Here is a 24,115-nt window from a genome sequence, read left to right as displayed (position 1 = left end):
CTTGAACCATTGGGAGTTGGCACTCCCAGTGCTGTTCAATTAGGAGATTCAGCATTTTAACACAGCAATACATGCACCCAAGTCAGGATGGTGTGCCACTTAGGACGGGAACTTACTATTAGTGGTGTCCCAAAGGCATGTTGCTCTTATTCTTCACAGTGATGCTGGTTGCAGGTGATATTGAAGAAATCCTGGCAAATTGCTGCAATGATCTTGTATACAGTGCACACAGCTGCCATTGGTGAAGAGAGTGAATGTTTTGAGATGGTGAATTATGTGCAAATCCAGCAGGCTGCTTTAGCCTAGGAGATCTGCAAGTGCTGTTGTGGCACTGGATTCATTCAAGCAAGTGCAGTATATCCCATAACAGCTGACATGTGTCTTATAGATGCTGGAGAGACTTTGAGGAGTGAGATGGTGCCACTTTGCAGAAATTCCAGTCTCTAACCTGCTCATGTAGCTACAATGTGTGTGTGTGACATATCTAATTAAGCTAGAAAATCATCTTCCTTTATGCTGGGTTTATCTCTGTTTAGCCAAGACTGTAAGGAGGTCAGGAGCCAAGTGGTCCTAGCGGAACCCAAACCAAGCACTGATGAGGTTACTGATATGTAGGTGCCACTTGATAACACTGTCAACGATAGTTTCCATCATTGTGTTATGATTGAGAGTGGCATGGTAATCAGCCAGGTTGGATTTGTTCTGCTTTTTGTGGACAAGACATATTTGGGCAATTTTCTATATTGCCAGATAAATATCAGTGTTGTATTTGCACTGGAAAAGCTTAACCAGAAACACAGATAGATTTTGAAGCAAAAGTCTTTGGCACTATAGTTGATATGCTGTTACAGTTCACAGCCTTAGCTGTATCCAGTGTACTCATCTGTTTCTTGATATTGTGTAGAATTACTTGAAATCGTTGAAAACAGGCAAGAGGTGGTGGCAGAGATGGATCATCCCCACAGCACTTTTGGTGGGGATAGGCAGTTTATTGTTTCGGAGAGTCAGTGCAGATTTGATGGGCCTGATAATCTCCTTCTGCACTCTATGGATTTTACCCCAATTAGCATAATGGTAGTGCCACAAAACACAGTGCAGACTGTCTTCAGTGTAAAGATGGGACTTTTGCTCCAGATGAGGACTGAAACGTGGATATTCCTATCAATACTGTGATGGATAGACACATCTGAGTCAGGCAGGCTAGTGAAGATGAGATTAAGCATGTTTTTCAAAGAATAAAAGAATAGTACAGCACCGGGACAGGCCCTTTGGCCCATCAAGTCTGTCCAACACAGATGCCTCTAATCTAATATTTTCTTGTCTCTACGTGGTCCATATTCCCTTTATCCCTGCCTATTCATGTATCTATCCAGATGCCTCTTGAACATTGTTATAGAATCTGCTTCCACCACCTCCAGCAGTGCATTCCAGGCATTCACTATCCTGTGTGAAAAACTTGCCTCTTACATCTCTTTTAAACTTTCCCTTCTCATTTTCAACCTATGCCCCGAGTATTGACCCTTTCACACTGGAAAAAGGACCCTGACTGTCCACTCTATCCAAGCCTGTCATAATCTTGTAAACTCTATCAGGTCCCCCCTCATTTTCTGACACTCCAGTGATAACAATCCACATTTGTTCAACCTTTCTTCATAGCCCATATCCTCCAAATAAGGCAACATTCCAATAAATCACTTCTGCAGCCTTTCCACAGATCTCCAGTTCTAAAAGTACCCTTCCACTGCTCTCTCTGCTTTCTATGCCCAAGCCAGTTTTGTATCCATCTTACCAGCTCACCTCAGATCCCACATGACTTCACCTTCTGTATCAGCCATGAGGAACCTTAGCGGTGGCTTTGCTGAAGTCCATGTATCCAACATCCATTGTCCTCCCCTGATCATTTTTTAAATCACTGCCTCAAAGGACTCAATCAAGTTGGTGAGACACGACCTCCCCTTCACAAAACCATGCTGGCTATCGCTATTAAGCCTATTCTCTTCCAGATATGAGTACATCCTGTCCTGAAGAATCTTCTCCATTAATTTCCCCACTACTGATGTAAGGATCAGAGGCCTATTTTCCCATTCTTTCACCACCTGCTGCTGGCCCAGTCTGACAAACCTGATCAGTAGTGGTACTACCAATTTATTCTTGGCGATGGATATTGAAAGCTCCCACCCAGAGTACATTCTGCATTCTTGCTACCTTAAGTGCTTCTTCCAAATGGTGTTTGGGTGTTTGACCTGATGTCAGGAGACTTCACAAATCTGGAGTCAAGCTTGAGTTGACTCAGGAAACTCCCTCCCAAAGTATACCACTATTACCTCTGGTGGAACAGAACCTATCCAGTGATGGCTATAGAAGAACCGGAGACATTGGCTGTAGTTGCATGATCCGGTGAGTATGATTTTATCAGGCTGTTGCTTGATAAGTCCATAGTACAGCTCTCCCAATTTTGACAAAATGGCAGACATTAGTGAGGAACTTTGCAAAGTTGACTGGACTGGGTGTGCCATCGCTGATTCTAGGTCACTATCAGCTGGGTCTGACTGATTTTGTTCATGCTAGTTTTTCATAAAAGTTTGACATAACTAGAATCGATCATATGGCTGTGGGTCTGGGAAAGGATGACAGTTAGATAACTAGTTTTATGACAATCCAGTAGTTCCACATTCTTTATTATAAGAACTAGAGATTTTTAAATTCCAGATTAAGTTAATTATTCAACTGAATTTAAATTTCCCAATTGCTGAGGTGGGATCTGAACTCATGTCTGGATCATTAGTCCAGACCTCTGGATAAATAGTCCAATATTAATACAACTAGCAGGTAAGTTTCAGGATAAATGATAACAGAAAATTGTAAATGTGATGCTGAATTCAGAAGGGTAGTGTTTTGAATGTGCCAGCAGGTTCAAAGCCACCAGCATTTTAAAAAATAATTCACAGAATGTGAATCCCAGTAATGAGGTTAACAGTTGTAGACAGATCAAAAGAAATACATCATCCTGTTAATAGGAAACACTTTGGGTAGAGTATTGCATCATCCAGGGAAGATGTACAGAAGATAATCTTTTAGAACTAAGAGAGGCTGAGGGGAGAGTTAGCTAAATATACAGAGAGAATCTGCAAAGGGGAACAACATATAGAAGGCAATCTTTCTACGGCTGCAGATTCCAAAGAACAGCCTATGAGACAGGTTTTCCAACCAGTTGGTTCTATCTAGCAGTCCAGAGGCAAGTGTACAGAAAACTTTCATGGAAGTAGTTAAAAAGCATATCTTCCCTGAACCAAGAGAACTACTCAATCATATACAATGTGCTAACTATAAACTGGCCTGTACCTCTACAACTATGGGATTGAATGTTATTTGGGAAGAGGGAAGCCCTGAAAGAGTTCAGATCTCATGAATGTACTTTGAAACAAAATAAGGGTAATTCCTACTTAAACTGTGTGAGTGTGTTTAGTAGCTTCTTGTACATAACCAGCTTAGATCATTATTGTCCTGTTCGTGTCTATGTCTTTTCTTTACTGCAATAGCTTTTAATAAATGTTATACTATGACTGTCCTGATTACTGTTCTCATTGGGCCTCACACATGGCCCCTTACACTATTTCTGTAAATAAAACTAGACACCACCATGAATCAGTGTTTCCAAGTTGGGACACCATCGTAGATAACATCAGCCAGGTTCGTGACAATAAGAAATAACCAGAAGTAATTCTGTGTCAATGAAGACATGTTAACAAAAAGAAATCTCAAACTGTATCAAGGAAATTGACAGAAGTGGTACATTCTATCCACTTTCTTGTATGCCCCAGAAACTAGACAATAAGTAAAGATCTATGGAAGAAAATAGGGAGCTTTGAATGTGGATGCTAAGTCAAATGTTGAAAATTCAATATATAGATCTGAAGACAAAAGAGTTGGAACTTCAAAAAGTGACATCCAGTAAAAAAGATGTCAGTATTTCGGCTCTTTGATTAGATCTGAAACGCTACAGGGATGGAAGAATAATAAGAACATCAGGGGCAGCAGGATGTTTTGCTCTCGAGGACTTTAAAAAGCACGGTTTTTCCTATTAAATAATATTTTTATTCAGCGGGACAGCAGAAACTTCTGATCAATAATAAAGCAATGAGATGTAATCTTATTCCAAGTGGGAAAAATAAAATGCCCATCTGGCTCTTAAACAAGAATGAAAGAAAAAAGGTTCCCTGGAAGTGGTTACACAAGTAGTGAACATGATATGGCCCCTCCCATAACTTCTCTTAAATTCAGGTAAAAGACTAAAGTATCCAGTATAAGAATTATCAAAGGTTGTACAGCATAGCAGAAATGACAAGGTAAAAGGAAGGTGATTGAATGAAGATAGGTTTTAGAATAAAAGGTTAACCTTGGAAAGAAAAATCTCCAGGGCTGCAACAGAGAATACAGTGAACAGGAACTGAGGTACATTACCTGAAGAAACCTTTATGACAGAAAAGATGGGGATGGGAAGATCACATCTTTGCATAGCAGCAGTGCATCATTAATGTCTTAACAGTTTTCCCCTTTTAACTACCTTTCTCTCCCAATATTTGTGGCTGTGGAGTGTCAAAAAAATGACAAAGATAAAAATTCAAACATGAAGCAAAATAGTGGCCCTTATTTCTGAAATCATATTCTCAGCAACAGGGAGATGGAAGTAGGCGGGTACAATTTAGACAAGCAAAGGTGAGAGGGGGTCCAGTGGAGAATAAACAGTGATATGGAGTAGTTGGGCCAGAATGGCATGTCTTTCTGTACTCTAGCTCCTGTGTAATCCTATGAAAGCTGAAACTTTATGTAACACACTCACCTCCTCGTCTCTTAAATTGGTATCACCTCCGAATATTACAGTGGCACTCGCTGGTGCTTCTTTGATTTTTTTCAGGACAATCTCCAGCTGTTTCATCCGTTCTTTAGAATGCGTTTTAGTGCTCTCCAGATGGGAAGTCATGAGGCAGAGTTCATTCCCTGCTATGTTTACCTGTAACAAAAAAAGAGTGTGGTTGGACACATTACTTTTCAGTATTTCTATGAAATTGTCTTTGTAGTGCTGGAGCGTCACATTTATCTGCAAATCACAATCTCTCTCTTTCGCATGATAAGCCATGTTTAAAAGATATTCAAGTATATTCCAATTTTTGTAAAAAAATTTTGCTTCGCTTTTGGAAACTAATTGAGTAATTTTTGAGAATTTTCTTGAGAAATGGGAATTAATGTTTCACGTTTCCTCAGCTTCAAGGGAGAGGAATCACTGATTAATATCCAATGGTATATTTTTGAGGGGAGGAGAAGGAGTTAGAAATTGAACAAAACTCAAAACGAAAAAGAGGAAGCCAGCAAAATTCAAGACAAAACTGAACTCTATCTTATTCCCTGAAATTTCAGTAGCTGTATTATATCCCAGTTGGCATGAAAGAATACAATTATATTATGAATTAGCTTTTCAAGTTTCCTTTAGTTTTGCTGCAAGTAAATTTTAAGTTTGGAGTTCCTTAATTACTTGTGCATCTGAAAAGGGTGGAGGGGGAAAGAGTTCCCATGCGGATTGTTCATCCTATTGATAAGAAAGGGACAACTCCGTCATCCTTATGAAATTATTTCAGAAAGTGTGTTTTGGTACTGACAATGATAGAGTTGGAGGTGGAACAGGATTTACGGCAGGACTTGCAGCAAGGTCTATTTTGCAGCAAAGAATCTCTATAAATAAAGCAAACAGAACCCCAGACTGAAACTACAGCAGTCTCCATTTAAAAGCAGCCATCCCTTCTTCTTTTAACTTGAGAGAGAAGGGACACACCTTTAAAATTGAGGAGGAATTTCTTTTACATAGGGTGGTGAATCTGTGGAACTCATTGCCACAGATGGCTGTGGAGACCAGGTCATTGAGTGTCTTTAAGACAGAGATAGATAATTTCTTGATCAGAAAGGGGAGAAGGCAGGTGAATGGGGATGAGGATCATATCAGCCATGATTGAATGGCAGAGCAGACACGATGGGCCAAATGGCCTAATTATGCTCCTACATCTTATGGTCTCCCCTCATAGGTTAGTGGAGAATAGTTATATGCTACAAACTGCATTTACAGAATCAGTCATGTAAAGGCACAACTGAAATAGGAATGACCTGATCATCAATCTAGCCAGGACTTGTAACTACATGGCACCTTTCTGAAAAGGCAAGCTGTGAAAGCTCAGATTGACTAGTTTAAGGCACTACATTTGTGACCACACAGTTTTAAGAGAAGGTCTTGTGGCACAGTGGTAGCACCCCTATCTCTGAGCCAGACGCTCTGTGTTCAAGTACCACTCCAGGGCTTGACAACCAAGGAGACTGCATTCGTAATGTGACCAAACTGGCTGTGTATCAACTTGCAAATCCTTCCAATATATGCCAATGGCAGGCAATAAGAACAGGTTAGTTTCCTGGTCAGACATAGATGGAAAGAAATTGGAGCCTCTGCCATCACTATCGATAGTTCCGGGTTGCATCACGCTTGTAAAATCGTGCGTTGCCACGTAACAATTGCCACTGAGGCTTAGTTAGCTGTACGGCCGCTGTAGATCAGATTGGTGCCAACAACATGGGGCTCAATCTCTGTTCTAAGTGAACTCTTTGCCCGAGCCATGATGGAGAATGCAGCGCCATGGGTCAGACCTGCCTTTGAAGAATAGTTTTAAACACGCCACAGAAGTTTCAGAAAGGTAAGGAAAACTTAAACAAAAAAAACATAAACATCCCTCAGTACTTTAGAAATGAGTTACTGGTATTCCCAGCACGGGGGAAAATGCACTCGGCAGCAAAGTGGGTATAGAAGAGGCTAAGGGAATAAGCACTGCACTTAAAATAAGTTTTGCTCCTGACACAGCCAAAAGTGTCAGCTGGGTGGATGTTGGAAGACAAACCATAGAAGCACATAGATTTTGGCAAGCACCAAAAGGGATGCCTTCCATTTTGTCATTATGAAGCTACAGGTTACTTTGGCTGACAGAAGTTGCACAACTCTTTCGAAATGCAACCTCATTAGCCCCATTTGTCTGCTCTTTTCCTATACTCCTGCAACCCTTTCTCCTACTAGTATTTAGCCAATACGCCTTTGAAGGCTGCTATTGAATATTTATCCACCACTTTATAGGTAGTGCATCCTAACTGCTAACCACTTATTCTGAGATTGGAGCATTTTCCTTGATTGATTACAGCTGATGAAATGAGGTGTGGATCAAGAGTTCAGCAGAGGTAACTGTACAAGTGGGAGAGAGTAATTAGAGGCTCTGGGGTTAATTTGATACATGAAACATTTTTGCCCAATTAAAGCATACTTGCTGATTTAACTCATTATTCCATCTTCTCTAATTCTACTCAAAATATATTTATTTACAACTACAGGTTAACATTCGGCCACATACATTATATTACATCATATTACTCCAAGCTCACCAACCAAGAGCTTGATCTTCAGAACTTCTACATCAGACTTTAAACATTTTTTAAAACACAATTGCACTGGAAAATAATTTTTACCCTCCATGAAAGATGACCAGGATGCAGTTTATAAGGCTGGTTCTTTGTACAATATGACAATTGATAACTGATTTTCTCTTCAGACAGATCATCTTACATCCTTCTTACCTGAGCAATGAGAAGATTTCTCATCATGGAGGTGGTTGGAAAAGGCACTATCTCTTGTTTCAACAATTTCACTCGGGACGTTTTCAGCATAATGGCTGTGTAGTAACCATTGTCATTTCCTAAGCAAACAAAAATACTTTATTTAAGTTTCTTTATGAAATAAAACCTTTCCTTTCTCTTCACCCTTCAAGGTAAATGCGGCTCCACTCCAAGCAACTTCAATAATTGAAGTTTATAGTAACTTGCATTTAACCAATGTCTTTAACACAGTAAAACATCTCATGGCACTTTACAACGTCATTGAACAAAAGTTGACAAATGAACAACACAAACATATCAGGGCAGGTGAAGTAGGTTTTAAGGGGTGTCTGGAAGGAGCAGCAAGTGACAGACAGGCATAAGTTTCAACGAGAGAATTCCAAGCTTAAGGCCTAGGCAGCTGAAGGCACAACCATCAATAATGGGGCAACGGAAGTGGCAGATGCACAAGATGACAGAATTGCGCTGCTCTAATAAAAAATAAGTGTTGGAAATATTCAGTAGGTCAGAAAGCACGTATGAAAAGTGAAACAGAGTTAATGTTTCAGGTTGATAACCTATTCATAGAATCATAGAAACCCTACAGTGCAGGAGGCGGCCATTCGGTCCATCGAGTCTGCACCGACAACAATCCTACCTAGGCCTTAGCCCCACTACCCCATACATTTACCCCACTAATCCCTCTAACCTACACATCCCGGGACACTAAGGGGCAATTTTGCATTGCCAATCAACCTAACCCGCACATCTTTGGACTGTGGGAGGAAACCGGAGCACCCGGAGGAAAGCCATGCAGGCATGGGAAAAACGTGCAAACTCCACACAGACAGTGACCCAAGCTGGAAATCGAACCCAGGTCTTTGGAGCTGTCAGAACTGATGGCACAATTATGGGAATGCCAGATGGAACCTGACCAAACGTCATTGACTTAAAACTGTTTCCCATTCCACAGATGCTGCCCGACCTATTGATCATTTCCAATCATTTCTGTTCATATTTTGGATTTCCAATGTCTGTGTCCTTTTTACTGTTGTCACTCCACTCTGTGTTGAGCCAAGGCTTGTTACCAAATCAAATAAATGCAAATTTCATTGCACACGTAAAAGAAGCATTTTCCAAATAAAGATTGGATTCGATATTTCACATGTATGTACAAGGAGGAGGGTCTAAGGGCAGTCTTTAGCTAAAAGGGATTTTATGCTCTACTTGATATCACTATACAACAATATCAGCTCCAATTAGGTACAGGATGAATCTCAGAAGAAAGTTCTGGAAATATGCATAAGACATAGGAGCAGAATTAGGCCACTCAGCCCAATGAGTCTGCTCTGCCATTCAATCATGGCTGATATTTTTCTCATTCCCATTCTCCTGCCTTTCCCCTGTAGCCCCCGATCCCCTTATCAATTAAGAATCTATCTCTGTCTTAAAGACATTCAACGATCTGGCCTCCACAACCTTCTGCGGCTAAGAGTTCCACAGATTTGTTACTCTCTGGCTGAAGAAATTCAAATATAATCACAATGCACTTTTATTACATCAAAAAGTTCACAATATGGAAATAAATCTACAGCACTAGCATTCGTACAGTTAATGTAGTTCCTTTCTCACTCCCATATATATAAGTTTGAGCAAGTACCTTGAAGCAAGGTTGGAAGACAAAAACTTCATTATCACATTAGTCCTCATAGCTTAAGGTTTATCTTTAATTGGCTAATTAAAGCATATTTAACAAAAAAGCAGCAAAACTACACAAGATTTTTTTTAAAAAATTTCAACTTTGTTACCTTCATCATTTGGTGTCATTCAGTCAATGTGAAAGCTAATGTCACTCCATCTATTCTGACACATTTAAGAGTTTCTCAACAGATTAGTAACATGTAAACTTCTGCACCTCTGACTCAATGTAGCTATATGTTGAAGTTTGTTGTCAGTTAATGTTGAACTACCACTGACTATTGCAGTCAATCAATAACCTTCCACCGCTCTCATGCCAATAATTGTTATCAATACTTAAGAGTATGTGATCAAAACAACCACCATCTATCCTCGATCCTTTCTGATAAACATGACTTTGAAACCTGAAGGTGTTCCAAATTCTTTGAGGTGCTTCCCGAAAGTTGATCTTAAAAGTTAATTTAGGAGCAGAAAGAAAAGTTTGGAGAAAGCTGTAGGAAATGAATTTCCTACAGGTGAACATATGCTCCAATTGCATTAGCTCTGCAAGTAATAGGTGTGCAAGTATTAAGTCCATTCAGCCTCTCACCTGCTTGGCCAGTCAGATCATGGCTGATCTGTACCCAAGACAAGGAGCAGGAAGAATCTGAGACCGGAGGGGATAGTAGTGCAGCAGCAAGGCAGGCCCAGCCTGACACCAAAAGGATGGGAATTCAGCAAGACTAGAGCAGATAGAAGTATTAGACTGGGAACAGGTGGACTGCATTCAAAAAATACATAGAATGTGATGTCACCAGGAAATAGGCAAGTAAGTATTCCCCTTTTCTTCTCTCTCTCTAAGCCAAGGCATTGATTTTAAACTAAGAGCTGGGAAATTCAAAATTCTAATCGGAGGAAGTAAATCAATACACAGATTAATAATTAGAATATTAGCACAGAGCAGCTCTACCCAAGTGCTGATTTTATCAAGTGCAAGGGAATTTGGTGAGTGCATGAATTGGGTGAGGTGGAAGTAAGAGATGCTGGATGATGTATAATAAAACATAAACCAATAGAGTTAAATTAGGATTGTGGACTAAAATACAGTAAAGCCCACCTTCTGCTTCTTTCATATGGCTTTAGCAGGAGAAGCTGTGTCACAGTTATAACGTCAAGTTCCCCAACCTGTCCAATGCTCAGCTGGAGAACCAATGCTGCGCTCGATTGCCGCCTTCAAACTTGAGTTGGGAGCAAAATGTTATGTACTCCATAGTTTACTCAGGGTTTCTGCAGTTGCAGCTAGTCAAGGTTTACCACTGCATTGGTCATGTCCAGTCCATATTCTATGGAGAGTGATCCATATGCTCTGCCATAGATTGGAGCCTGGTTGTTGAGTTGGAGACAATGCACTTATTTGGTTTCTTTGCCCAAGCTTTACTCCATCTTTCATCAGTGTTACGGAATCAGAAATGTCCTACCTGTATCATATGATGAGTTGTGAGGGTGGAGGGGCGAGAGGGTTTTGATGGTCTCTATGGATGGGAGCCCCAACTCTTTTGTTGAAAAACAATTAAACTAAAGCAACTAAACTGAAGGACAAATAGGTGGAAGGACCAAGTTGCTCTTGGTAAGAGTCATTTCTGTGTGCTGCGGTGCCCCATCAAAAGGAGGGGGGGCAGTATTTCAGGAGACTGGTAAGCACTGAAATGGAGTTGATCTCAAGAGTTCCAGAGATTATTCTCATCACTGAGGAAAATTGTGCACCGACGAGTTTGGTGAGACTTGAGACCCATCCATAGAGGAGAATAGATTGATTGATAAATATTAAAATTTAATATTTAAATTTAAATTTTATATTCAATTGGAGCATGTGTTCACCTGTGGGAAATCCATTTCCTACAGCTTTCTCCAATCAATATTATAAATATAAACTGATAAATAGATTGACCCATCATAGAAGAACACAGCTACAGAAGAAGTACAAAGGATGGTAGTTTTTGCCAGTTTGCGCTGCTGAGGTTGTGGCTGGTGCTTACTCATGTCTGGGTCTCTTGGGTAGTATTGTAGAGATGCTGATGGCAAGTTAGGGAGCAATCAAGGGTTCATGAGGTAGTTTTTCTCCACAGCACATGATGTCACATGACACTTAAAAATGTAAGGCACGCAACACCCTAAGATGGAATGCAAGGTGATGGACTTGGCTGGATTTGGTTGCTGTTTCCACTCGTAGGTTAAAATTTAGCATGGATTCCACAACTTAGAAAGATTTTGTCCAAGTTGTCAAAGCAATATCATTGGCATAAATACATTTTCAAGATGATGTGCTGGGCCTGTCACTTACATAGATGTTAAAAAGAGTCAGTGTCAGGAACTGCCCTATTGAGGACTGTTGTCGAGTGTTCTTGGGAGTGCTGATTTTGTCTTGTGAGTTGAGCTCCATCCTTCCGCTGTTCAGAAATGTCCACAGCAGCCGGAGTAATTCGGCACATAGCAGCTGTGTGGCTCAAAGATTAGTGTTGGAGAAATAGGTGCCAATTCATGGGGCACTTGGGTGGATGATGACAGCCTTCTTGGGGTCCATCCTGCCAAGCGGATTCTTGAACTTTTAAATCCAAAATTAGCATCAACAAGACGGCAACCAAATGCCCTTACAAAAGTTAACTTTTGCTAACAGATAACGTGGCAAAAACAAAAATCAAAGCTATCCCATAAAAGACCTATAGCATATAATTAAATTTAATAAACTAAACAAAGTTATTACCTAGGTTAAAATTGACTGACATGTCAAAACTTGAAAACTTAATTATCACAATGATGTGTCATCATGTGCAATGTGGGGCATTAATCATTAGCTTCATCAGCTGGTGTAATGCCTTCGATTTTCTTTGAAAGGAAAGAAACACCCAGAACTGCAGACACTTGTTTTAAAATGGCTGCAGGATTCATCTGATGTACAACTTGGTCAAGTCTGGAAGTTGCTGAACGAGGATTTGCCTGGAGATATGTCTAGGCATCGCCCTGGTGGACTTCACACCGGCCTCTTTGTGTACTCCACAAAACACAAGGACAATGGGCTACTGGACATCTGATCCAATAAACTAACAATGAGGGACCAAACAAAAGTCTTCATGCAAGAAGGCTGCTAAAAACCCTTATCTGTTTCGATGACATCTTGATAGCTTTGACAATGGGAGATAAAAGCTCCTTTGTTAATATGGATTACCCTCCATTGTGTACCAACAGCAGCTGTCACATCATCAAAACCCACATGTGAAAAGCTAGGATTATAAACTTGTCCTTTGTGAGAGCACACATGCAAGAGCAAGGATTTGGAGAGACAGTCCACCTTAAAGCTCTGCTTGTTATTTGCCAGATATCTTTTATTGTTACAATTATGAGGTTTATAATAGTGTTTTGATTTGGGATCATGCCTTTAACTTAAGGAAACTGAAGGAAGGCATGTGACCTGTTCTGAAGTCTGCCTGACAGCAAGCTCGTGTGGTTTTATTATTGGAGATTAATGATACAGGTGAACGCGACTGTTTTACTGTGAAGAAAATGCAGGGTATACACAATTGAACACAATGGCATTCAAGATAGAAGAGAGTTTGGGTCTAAAGGATAGCTAATAAGCATTTCAGCCTAGATACGAGCCCTTGTGATTCATACTGCCCGAGTGATGGGCAAGAGATTGGAAGGATACAGAGGAAGCCATAATATGAAAGCGAGAGAGTGGGGGAGACTAAGGCAAAACATACTATGATTCACCATGCCATAGTGTAGGTGGAAGTTCAAGCTTTGCTAACAAGGATGAAGTTTCTGAGGAGTTAAAATGAAGTTGAAAGATTTGCTTAGCTTGCACAAGAGGATTTACAGTAATATTCATGTGAAGGACTGTTCTGGGGTTAGAAGTAAATCCTCAGCAGCCAAGAATCATTTTGGATTAATTCAGGGGGGGATTTGAATGTTGATTTAAAGGATAGTGTAATGTATACCTGATAGCCAGATTTTTTTGTTTTGTGCTAAAAATAATACGAGGGAGATATTCCATTCTGTACTTTAAGGTAAAGTTGCTAACCAAAAAAGTGTTTTAATCTGTTTGTTACGGCAAATATAAATCTTGCTGTGTCACTTTCAGCTGTACACTGGAAATTTGAATTTTAGAATTTTTTTCAGTCCTGACAGATTATATCAGATTTTTTGAGCTGCAGCCAAAACTATGTTAAAAAGATATTTGCTTTTTCCACTGTGTTCAAGCTATTGACCAGTTTTAATGGCAAGTAAAGTAAATTTATTTGAATTTTTAATTCTTTAAAGGATTTTGATAAGATGCCCTTTGTTAACATTAAGTATGGCAGGGAGAGATGGTGGTGTTATGGTAATGTCATTGGACTAGTAATGCTCTGGTGACCTGTGCTCAATTCCCACCAAAGCAGCTGGTGGAATTTAACTTAAATTAAAACGCCTGGAATTCAAAGCCAGTCTCAGTAATGGTGATCATGACAACTGACATTGATTGTCATAAAAACCATGTGGTTCAAGGAAATGTGCCATCCATACCCAGTCCAGCCTAGAAGGGGCTTCAGAACCACAGCAACATGGCTGACTCTTAATTACCCACTGAAATGGCCCAGTAGTTTCAGGGACAATATCCACATCCTATAAAAGAGAGGACTTTCATGCCTGGAGCAAGATTGTTGATTTAGCTACTGCAAGTCGATGTTTTATTCACTGGGCGTTTAATTCAGAGAACTGCTATCTCAAAATTAAATTTGGAGGCTGTTTATTTATCCAGAAACAACCATAGTATTTTTTTTACATGAAGTGCTCACATTGGTGAGCTGATCATTCACTGGCCCCAGGGAAATTCAACCAGCAAAACATCTTACACTGCTGCTTTGTGCATTAAAATGAATTCCCTTCTAATTTAAACCAGAACTGATGGATAATCGCCACCCTTCCCAGAAGAGGTGAAATAAAACACACATTTAATAACATTAAAACCATCAAATATAACTACTTTCTGTAGAACTGAAAATGTGTTAACACTGACAAACTGTTAGTTACTCAGGCAGACGAACTGCATTCCCTCTGAATGACATTTATCAAAACAATATGAAATGAAAAGCAGAAATAAGTCTTACTGCGATGCAAGGTAGCAGAAAGGCCAGTAGGTGGCTGTCTGAACAGACCACACTGTTTCATGTTAACCCTTCCAGTGCTGAACAACTTGCATTTATACAGAGCCTTTAACAAGATACTTCAAAGGTGCTTCACAGGAACATTATTAAATAAAAGTGAACACCAAGTTACATTGAAAAATTAGGATACGTGACAAAAACCTAAGTCAAAAAGATAGGTTTGAAGGAGCATCTCAAAAAGGAGGCATGGAGATACAACCAGATTTAGAGTAGTTATTCCAGAACTCAAGGGCTAGGTAACCAAAGGTATAACAACCAGTTATGGGCAAGTACCGCAACTTTCAGAGGCAAGGGAGGAAATTGCTGGGGTCTTGAGATGAAATCTTTGTATCCTCACTGGCTACACGGGAGGTCATGATGTGGGTATGCCGGCGTTGGACTGGCGTAAACACAGTGAAAAGTCTGACAACACCAGGTTTTAGTCCAACCTATTTATTTGATAATATACTCACAAGCTTTCGGGTTAGTCCCTTCGTCAGGTGAATGGAGAGTTCTGGCCTCAGACAGAGCATATAAAGCACAGACAGTTTAGAGATTACTGATTAGAATGCGAATGTAAGGATTCGCATTCTAATCAGTAATCTCTAAACTGTCTGTGCTTTATATGCTCTGTCTGAGGCCAGAACTCTCCATTCACCTGACGAAGGGACTAACCCGAAAGCTTGTGAGTATATTATCAAATAAATAGGTTGGACTAAAACCTGGTGTTGTCAGACTTTTCACTGTGTACACGGGAGGTCCCAGAGGATTGCAAAATAGCCAGTGTTGTTCCTTTTGTTTAAGGAAGGTAGCAAGAATAATCCAGGTAATTACAAGTGAGCCTTACATCAGTGGTAGGGAAATTATTGGAGAAGATTCTTCGAGACAGGCTTTCCTCCCACTTGGAAATAAGTGGGCGTATAAGCGAAAGGCAGCATGGTTTTGTGAAGGGGAGGTCGTGTCTCACAAACTTGATCGAGTTTTTCAAGGAAGTGACGAAGATGATTGATGGGGGTAGAGCAGTAGATGTTGCCTACATGGACTTCAGTAAGGCCTTTGATAATGTCCCTCATGGCAAACTAGTGCAGAAGGTGAAGTCACATGGGATCAGAGGTGAGCTAGCAAGGTGGATACAGAACTGGCTCGGTCATGGAAGACAGGGTAGCAATGGAAGGGGGTGTTTCTGAATGGAGGGCTGTGACAAGTGGCATTCCTCAGGGATCAATACTGAGACCTTTGTTGTTTGTAATACATATAAATGATTTGGAGGAAAATATAACTGGTTTGATTAGTAAATTTGCAGATGACACAAAGGTTGGTGGATTGGCAGATAGCGAAGCAGACCATCAGAGGGTACAACGGGATATAGCTCGGTTGGAGGCTCGGGCAGAGGCTCGGGCGGAATAGATGGAGTTTAATCCAGACAAATGAGAGATAATGCATTTTGGAAAGTCTAATACAGATAGGAAATATACAATAAATGGCAGAACTCTTAAGAGTGTTGATAGCCGGGGGATTTGGGTGTATAGGTACACAGGTCACTGAAAGTGGCAACGCGGGTGGAGAATGTAGTCAAGAAGGCAAACGGCATGCTTGCCTTCATCAACCAGGGCACTGAGTTTAAAAATTGGCAAGTAATGTTGCAGCTTTATAGAATCTTAGTTAGGCCGCACTTGGAACTAGTGCTCAATTCTGGTCACCACATTACCAGAAAGATGTGGACGCTTTGGAGAGGGTAAAGAAAAGAGTTACCAGGATGTTGCCTGGTATGGAGGACATTAGCTATGAGGAGAGATTGGAAAAACTTGGTTTGTTCTCACTGGAACAACGGAGGTTGAGGCTTGACCTGATAGAAGTCTACAAGATTATGAGGGGCATGGACAGAGTGAACAGTCAGAAGCTTTTTCCCAGGGTTGAACAGTCAATTACTAGGGGGCATAGCTTTAAGGTGCGAGGGGCAAGGTTTAAAGAAAATGTACGAGGCAAGTTTTTTTTTTAAACACAGTGCCTGGAACTCGCTGCTGGAGAGGTAGTGGAAGTATATACGATGGTATGTTTTAAGGGACGTCTTGACAAATACATAAATAGGATGGGAATAGAGGGATATGGTCCCCAGAAGGGTAGGGGGGTTTTAGTTCAGTCCGGCAGCATGGTCGGTTCAGGCTTGGAGGCCGAAGGGCCTGTTCCTGTGATGTAATTTTCTTTGTTCAAACTCTCATGGAACCATGGAACAACTGAAATTTTGCCATACTTCCAAAAATTAAAATCACAAACCATTTTGCTGTCATTCAAACACAAATCATATTCAAGTCCACAAGGTTTAGGTCATAGCTCATTTCATACCTGGAATAATAGTATAGCTGACTGCGCGTTTCTTTAAGTATAGGTAATAGGGTTCAATAAGTTCCTGCAGAAATACTATATCAGGGTTATACCTTCAAAAAAGAAAAGTTTGCTTAGTCATTCTTCAAAATCTAATCAAACATTTTAACATAAACTAATGAAGAGCTCACAAATCCAAACACAATACAAAAACATCTCACATTTATATAGTATCAGAATAACATCCACTCAGTAAAAACAAATAACCTGAAGATTAAAGAGATGCATGCAAAATTTCAGGTAAGCCATACAGTTAAAGATATTAAAAGGTAGAAGTTTTTTCAGAAAAAACATCTAGGAAGTAGCAAAATAACTAAAAATTGCACAAGTGAGAGAAAGCAAGGAATACAATAAGTTAAAAACATTAGACCATAAGAGCAGGAAGTGCCTATGGCCCAATTAAAACCATTATGTAAAAATTTATGGAGCACAAAATAAAACTGAATTCGAAGCACAAATTCAAGGGTATGGCAGAGTGGTCATTACTGAGACCTGGCTTCAAGCTAGACATTACCGGAGGATAAATAAGCCCAGTTACAAGGTCTTTATATAAAACAGGGGAATTAGGAACAGTAGAATTATTTCAGACACTGTTGCAGCATTAGAAAGGAAAAATATCAGCAAGGGTGAATAAGCAGTCGAGACTATGGGTAGAATTCATTTTAGTGGGAGTTTTTTTTATTAACCACCATATAACAGCGATAAAGAAGTTGAAACATTATCACAGATGAGAGAAGTTTGTGAAAAACTGAACAGTAATGTAGCATCTCAAACTGGGCATCCATAAACAGTGTGGGTCATCAGCAGCAGGGGGGGGAATTGCATTCAACCACAATCTGCAACATTGTGATCTGTAACGTTAATGTCATGTCCAATAAATCTAGATGAATTTTAGAGAGATTTACAAGGATGATACAAGGAATGCATGCTGGGTATAAATATCAAGAAAAGTTCGATAGGATGGGTCTCTCTCTTCTCTTGCAAAAAGACCGAGAACCAATAGGTTTTTAACATGGGAGGTTTTGATAGCAGTTTAGATCTGTGGTCACTCGTTCTCAAAACGAAAGTTTTCACAGGGACATAGTTGGATTAAGTGAATTGACAAAATTGTACTGATGGAGTTCAACATTAAGGAGTGAGGTCACCCACTCTGGACCCAAGAAAGTCAAATCAGCATTTTTTTTTTAAACCGGAAAAACACAGAAACTTGGATGAGAAGAGAGATTTGGAATTCTAAATACAGAAAACATGAAATGCGAGTGGTTAAGTCCAATAAATAATTCAAGAAACAAATGCAATGTTGATACTTTCCTGAAAAACAGGGAAGTATTTCATTGCATTCTCATTTGAATTCTATGGATTCTATTCAAAGTGCAGGAGACCATTTGGCCCATCACGTCTGTACCAACACTCCAAAGCAGCATCTTACCCAGCCTATGGGTTCTAAAAAGACTTTGAATAGGTGGTAAATTAGGTCAATGGATATGTCAACAGACGAGTTCCACAGAAGCAGAATGATATGATTAAAACATACAGGTAGTGGGGCAACAAAGACAAGTCCAAAAGGCTGTAAAGTGCCTAATTGGAAGATGAGGTGCTATTCTTCTACCTTGCATTGGACTTCACTGGAACACTGTAGCAACCTAATGACAGAAACGTCTGCATATTAGCAAGATGCTAAACTGAAATGACAAACATCAGGAAGGGATCATGCTTGCAGAGAGGCCATTGTTCTCTTCTGGCTACAGGCAGGCTGACAATGCCAGCCTCAGCAAACACTGAAGGTCGAAGGTCAAAAACAGAAGTGACAAATTAGACTTCTGAGTGACTGCAAGTCTTGCACTGACACAGCTGGGATGCATTTGGAATATAGGCAGCCCCAGCAAGATGTGACAACAATCCTGTAATATTATGCATTACGTTGTCTAATCCCCTCTGTATCTAATTTGTATGACAGTAATTCTATCTGTAGGACTAGCAACATATCACATTTTGAAATAGATTAATGCTTAAGATAATCTAGCAATCTTTTGTATATTGTAATATCCTGCGTATAAATCACGCCCTCCCTACAAATTCAGTAGCTTGTGACCCCATTTCTGTTACTGGTCATAAAAGCTGCACTTTTTTTTCCCCAATAATAGTTAATAAGGGACATGGGCAACACCCAAAGTGTACCCATTAATGTATCCTGATCAATATCTATCCCACTGCCAATGCCAGTAAAAGAGAATTATCTAATCATTACCACATTGCTATTTGTGGAGCCTTGCTGTACATAAATCACAATGGGCACAAACCTTAACACATTCGATCACCATGGAGACCTGCCTGTCAGAACTCCCATTGCACCAGGGACCCTCTTCAATTACATGAATATATCAACAACAACATCAATCACAACAAATTTCATACCAATCAAATTCCAGACAGGTGTGGATGTCAGACTAGTAGGCATATATTCTGAACTGCTTAAACATCCCTGGAGACTGAACAGTAACAAAGGAAGAGTGGATGGATACTGCATTAGAACATTACAATGTACGTAGGATTAAGGGGCTGGTGTAACAACACACTCACCAGATAATAATTTTAAATTTGTAATCCCAGCATAAATTCATCTTTTCATAGCTGGATACTAGTGCTAATTTACAACTTCTTGGCCACCAAAGACTTGCGCATTTGCTATGGACAGTTACTTCTGTCACCACAGAACAAATCACAAGTCATAAGTTAATTTTGTTTTATCAGGAAACACTGAAGAAGCTAGGGCTCTTTTCTCTCAAAAAAGGCTGAGGGGTGACTCTGTAGATTCTAAAATCATAAAGGACTTTGATAGACATAAAGAAACTGTTTGCAGTGGAGGGAGAATCCAAAACTGGGGCCAACAAATATAAATTGTCAATAATAAGCCCAACAAAGGAATTCAGGAGAAACGTTTTTACCAAGAGTGTCGAGAGAATGTGGAACTCGCTGCCATATGGGTTGGTTGAGGCAATTAGCATGGATAACTTTAAGAGAACTTAGATGAGTACATGAGGAACAAGGAAATTAAGGACATGTTGAAAGGATGAGATGCAATTGGGTGAGAAGAAGCAAACACTTGATTAAACCAACAGGCTCAAGTGGCTTGTTTCTGTTCTGCAAAATTGAATGCAAATCTATGTAAATCATTAGTTCATTGTATGCTCCACCTAAACATATATACACTTACCTGAAACAATAAAACCCCACCCAAGTTTATAGGGAGTTGAAGTTCATAAATTTAATGTAAATTGGGCGTATGAACTAAAGTGAAAAGTTGACAGATGACAGTTGTCAGCAGTTGTGCTGAGTCATAAAATGTATATTTTTTATAAAGTTTGCTGCATAATATCACAAATTATTTTAAAGCTAACACTGCTTTATTTTGTACTGATCTAATATTTGTACTCACAGTGCTAGGCAAGAACAAACACCCCGTGCTCTTTCCTGCAAGTTTGCCAGATCAAGTCCGTCTACGTTCCAGGTTAACAATGAGATGTGACTCTCATCTATTTGTGGTTGTGCACCTTCTCCCTCGCTGGTCTGCACATTGTCAGTGTCTGTCAAATCAATACTGCATTTGAAAAAAAGGAAAGGAAACTTAATCTGTGCCATATTTGTTACAACTTGGATGTCACTCATTATGTGTATTTAGCATACAATATTCCATTTTAATTAAACAAACAAAAACACAGCAGATGAAGAGGTTATCCTCTTTTTCTTCCCCTGATGTTGCCACTTTTTTCCTTTTTGGCCCCTTTTCACACTGTTTATTCAAGCTTTCACAGCTCCCAAGTCTTTACTCATAGACAAGATGCAAATTCCTAATGTCTTCATGAGGTTTTGCCTATCTCTAACAGCACATCCACTGAACACCTTTTCAGTGAATTATTTTAGCAACAAGAATGATCCTGTATGCCTCTAGAGGATTTGCTCCCCCATCTTCAATAAAGCAGCATAGCAACACATCACCAACCTTGATGGTAGGATTAAACTATCAAGTGAACTAATTCAGTGAACGATAAATAACAGCACTGCACAGAAATCCACCTCGCAACACTCCCTGAAAGTAAAATAAATGGTTCCAAATCTGAATGCACAGCTTTTTTTTGGAAATAAACCATTTAATAGTGTTTCCTCTTTTGTATTTCTGATAACAGTGCTCATCTACATTGCTGGGGAGTTCCAAACTGATGTGTGAATGTTAACATTTGCAGATTCTGAAAGCTGCATGCACACAAACAATTTGCACTAAGTTTCAATGGCTCAAATAAATGGGGCAACCTACCATCCCTGAAAGTCTGCTCTTTCAACCAATTGTGAGGTAGACTCCATCGCAGAGGAAGATGGCTGATCAGGTGTTTCAAAAAAGGAGTTGAGGGCTCGCTGCAAATAATTACAGAAAATAAAAATCACTCCAAAGTAATCTTCAGTCACTAATTTTTAAACAAACACACCAACACTGTTTATCTACGCAAGTGTCAGTATGGAACAATGCTTTTATGAGCAGCCACCATCTTATAGCTGATCTTGATTTTGTACCCTTCCCCATCCTCAGGTTATTCTTTTGAATTCTGAGACAATGAATCAAATTGAAATTTCATTGCAATGAGACTGATTATGCGCAGAAAACTTGAGCAGCAATATCCCCCAGACAAAAAGAGGTACGATGTAGTTGGCTGGGTGGGAGCTTAGAACTTGGAAGGAAAGAGCACAACATGAAGGAGGGGAAAGATCCTACCAATGTTTTTTTTCAGCCTTCTTCCCCCTTCATTTCCCAAGCCCTACTATAATACTATCATAGTTAACAGAGATGGAGATACATGAAAAGATAGTACACAATATTCTCTAACTAAGTATCATTCAGCACTTCTAAAATCTCTTTGGCAGAAAGATTAAAACGGTAAGAAAATAAGATAAAGGCCCAGATAAAAATAGATTTCAATTTGCAGTCTCTCACAGCATCTAGACATTCCAAAGCATTTTACAGCTAATTACAACAGTGACTACTCTTCAGAAGTACTTGATGTACAAAATATAGCCTACACTGTAAACGTTAAATACCTCTTAGATGGACATGAGATTATCAATGCACCCGAGTCGTAGTATAGATTTCCATCAAATGACCAAGTTCACCTTTTCCAAGGTTACTATAAAATGGAGATTTTTGCTGTTCGTTATGTATCTGCTCAAGATCAGCATGCTGAGTTTATGTAACATTTTAGATCCATTACCAAGATCTTTTACAAATACTGGACCATTGATGTCTAGACTCTAGAAAGGAATTAGGGGTGACGGTAGAAATGGACACTGACTCCCTTGTCCTTGCACCAAAGTGGGAGATTAAGGTTGCCCAAGAAGAATTACCTTGAATATGTTTTGCTGACCATTTGCTCCCCAGAATTAAATTGAGAAATAGATTAAAACACTCTGATCAAGGGCACATCAAGGTAGCTGGAGGCCAACCTATGGAAAGCACGAAAGGAAGAAAACATTGGCTTTCCCTAAGTCCTGGTTAACACCAAGCAGGATTCTATCAAACACCCAGGTACATTCACAGATACACTGATAAACACTTGAAACTGGTGAGAGTCACCATTTTGATTCTCTCAGTTTCAGAAGTCGCTCTTTGAATGGTTTCCAGCCTCCAGTCCATAGCACTTGAGGGGTTATAAGACTAAAACAGCAGCCTGGGAGAGCTGTGCATCCATTCCCCACAATCCATCAATAGCTCTTTAGTAACACTTGCCCAAGCATCAAATGAGGCTAAGGTGGCAGCCATCAAAGTCCCATTATAGCCACCAATTGCAAAGAAAAGGTACCCTGATGCGCTGTTTTAATTGTGACCAACTGAGACACTTGCCCATGACTGTCACAATAGGTGCATTACAGAGGCTGACTGTATGTCCCACTTTCCATTTCTTCCTCTACAAATGAGTCCTGACCCTGTCGAGGAGCAGCTGGAGAAGACAGAGGACTTGCAAATTAGCAATGAAGCTCGGCCTTTGCTTCAGTGCATCAGATACCCAGGCAAATAGCTCCAGACCCAGCTGTGACTCCAGCAGGTCTCTCACAGAGGTGCCTTCCCCTCTCCAGTACAACAGTAACAGGATATCAGCAGTCTATTCTGATGATACCAGGGGCCAACAATTAATGTTAGTCGAATCTGATTTCTTATTCATGATCTCTGGCCTGGCCCTATGAAGAACGAGGCTCAAGTTTTATCAGACTTTGCTGAAAGGTATGACCCATTCACGTCAGATAACTCCAAGGTATGGGCGAATCGGGAATCTATGCCCGTTTTATTTGCAACACAAATATAATTGTGGAAACACGACCAAACCCAAAGCTATTAGCAGACAGGACATGCTCTTGTGTAGCAATACTCTTACCCAGCTAAGAATATGCAGTATATTCAAACCACTGCAGGTCCTTGATAAAGCAGTGTTGTTCGAAAACAACAGAAATTGAAAAACCAGTTTGAGAAAGAAGCTACTAAACTTGGAATCAATTTGAGTTTAACCTGAAATGCTGTCTTCCTGATGGGAATGCTTGCCTTTGGAGTTGATAATGTTACGATGACTTCTACTGTTTTCAATTCCTTGCAAGCTTGCGCAAGTTTAAAAACGTACAAAGATTTCAGAAAACTGTTTCAAAGGTGCTTGACTCACCTTTGATCAGGAAATAAAAGCTACATAAGGTGATGCAAATGCACACATTTCAGAATGCTTATTCCGTCCTTTCACAAACAAGCAAAAAAGTTAACCCTTTCTACTGACGGCTGTTTTTAATTCATTGTAAGAAGTCTGACAACACCAAGTTTAATTCATTGCACAGGTTTTGTATTACTGAATGTAAATTTATATATTGGACACAACTGAATATTAGATTTCCCAAAGTGATCGGTACAATTGGACAAATTTGCCCACTGGGCTTTTAAGCTGAGACACAATGGATTATGTTTTTTCAGGTGAATGGGCCCATGGTTTCCAGGACCACATGCGTGCTGGCAGTGCAGCAAGAAATCAAGAAGCAAACTGTTGTATCTGTCCAATTCTTCAGCCACTCCTTAATCAAAGTTTTACTCAGGTGCTTTTATTTATGAGAAGAACAAAGTACTGACACAGATATAACACAACAAACTTTATTAAATATAGTTAATCCCTAAATTAGCTACT

At 39.9% G+C, this 24,115-nt stretch overlaps 1 protein-coding gene across 1 annotated transcript in view; it reads right to left on the bottom strand.

Moving 5' to 3' along the window:
• The window catches only part of tdp2b (tyrosyl-DNA phosphodiesterase 2b), a 33,697-nt gene that overhangs the window by 2,671 nt on the left and 6,911 nt on the right, over positions 1 to 24,115 (bottom strand). Inside the window, exons 2-6 of the mRNA XM_080203857.1 lie at positions 21,226 to 21,323; positions 20,350 to 20,511; positions 16,875 to 16,966; positions 7,657 to 7,775; positions 4,841 to 5,011 (exon numbers count right to left, since the gene is read on the bottom strand). Of these exons, the coding sequence (XP_080059983.1) occupies positions 4,841 to 5,011; positions 7,657 to 7,775; positions 16,875 to 16,966; positions 20,350 to 20,511; positions 21,226 to 21,323 (642 nt within the window). The remainder of the gene's footprint in view (positions 1 to 4,840; positions 5,012 to 7,656; positions 7,776 to 16,874; positions 16,967 to 20,349; positions 20,512 to 21,225; positions 21,324 to 24,115) is intronic.

This window comes from Carcharhinus amblyrhynchos, chromosome 2 (genome assembly GCF_965287045.1).
Source record: "Carcharhinus amblyrhynchos chromosome 2, sCarAmb.v2.hapA, whole genome shotgun sequence".
In the NCBI taxonomy this organism is placed as follows: domain Eukaryota; kingdom Metazoa; phylum Chordata; class Chondrichthyes; order Carcharhiniformes; family Carcharhinidae; genus Carcharhinus; species Carcharhinus amblyrhynchos.
This window is presented reverse-complemented; position numbering and strand designations above follow the sequence as displayed.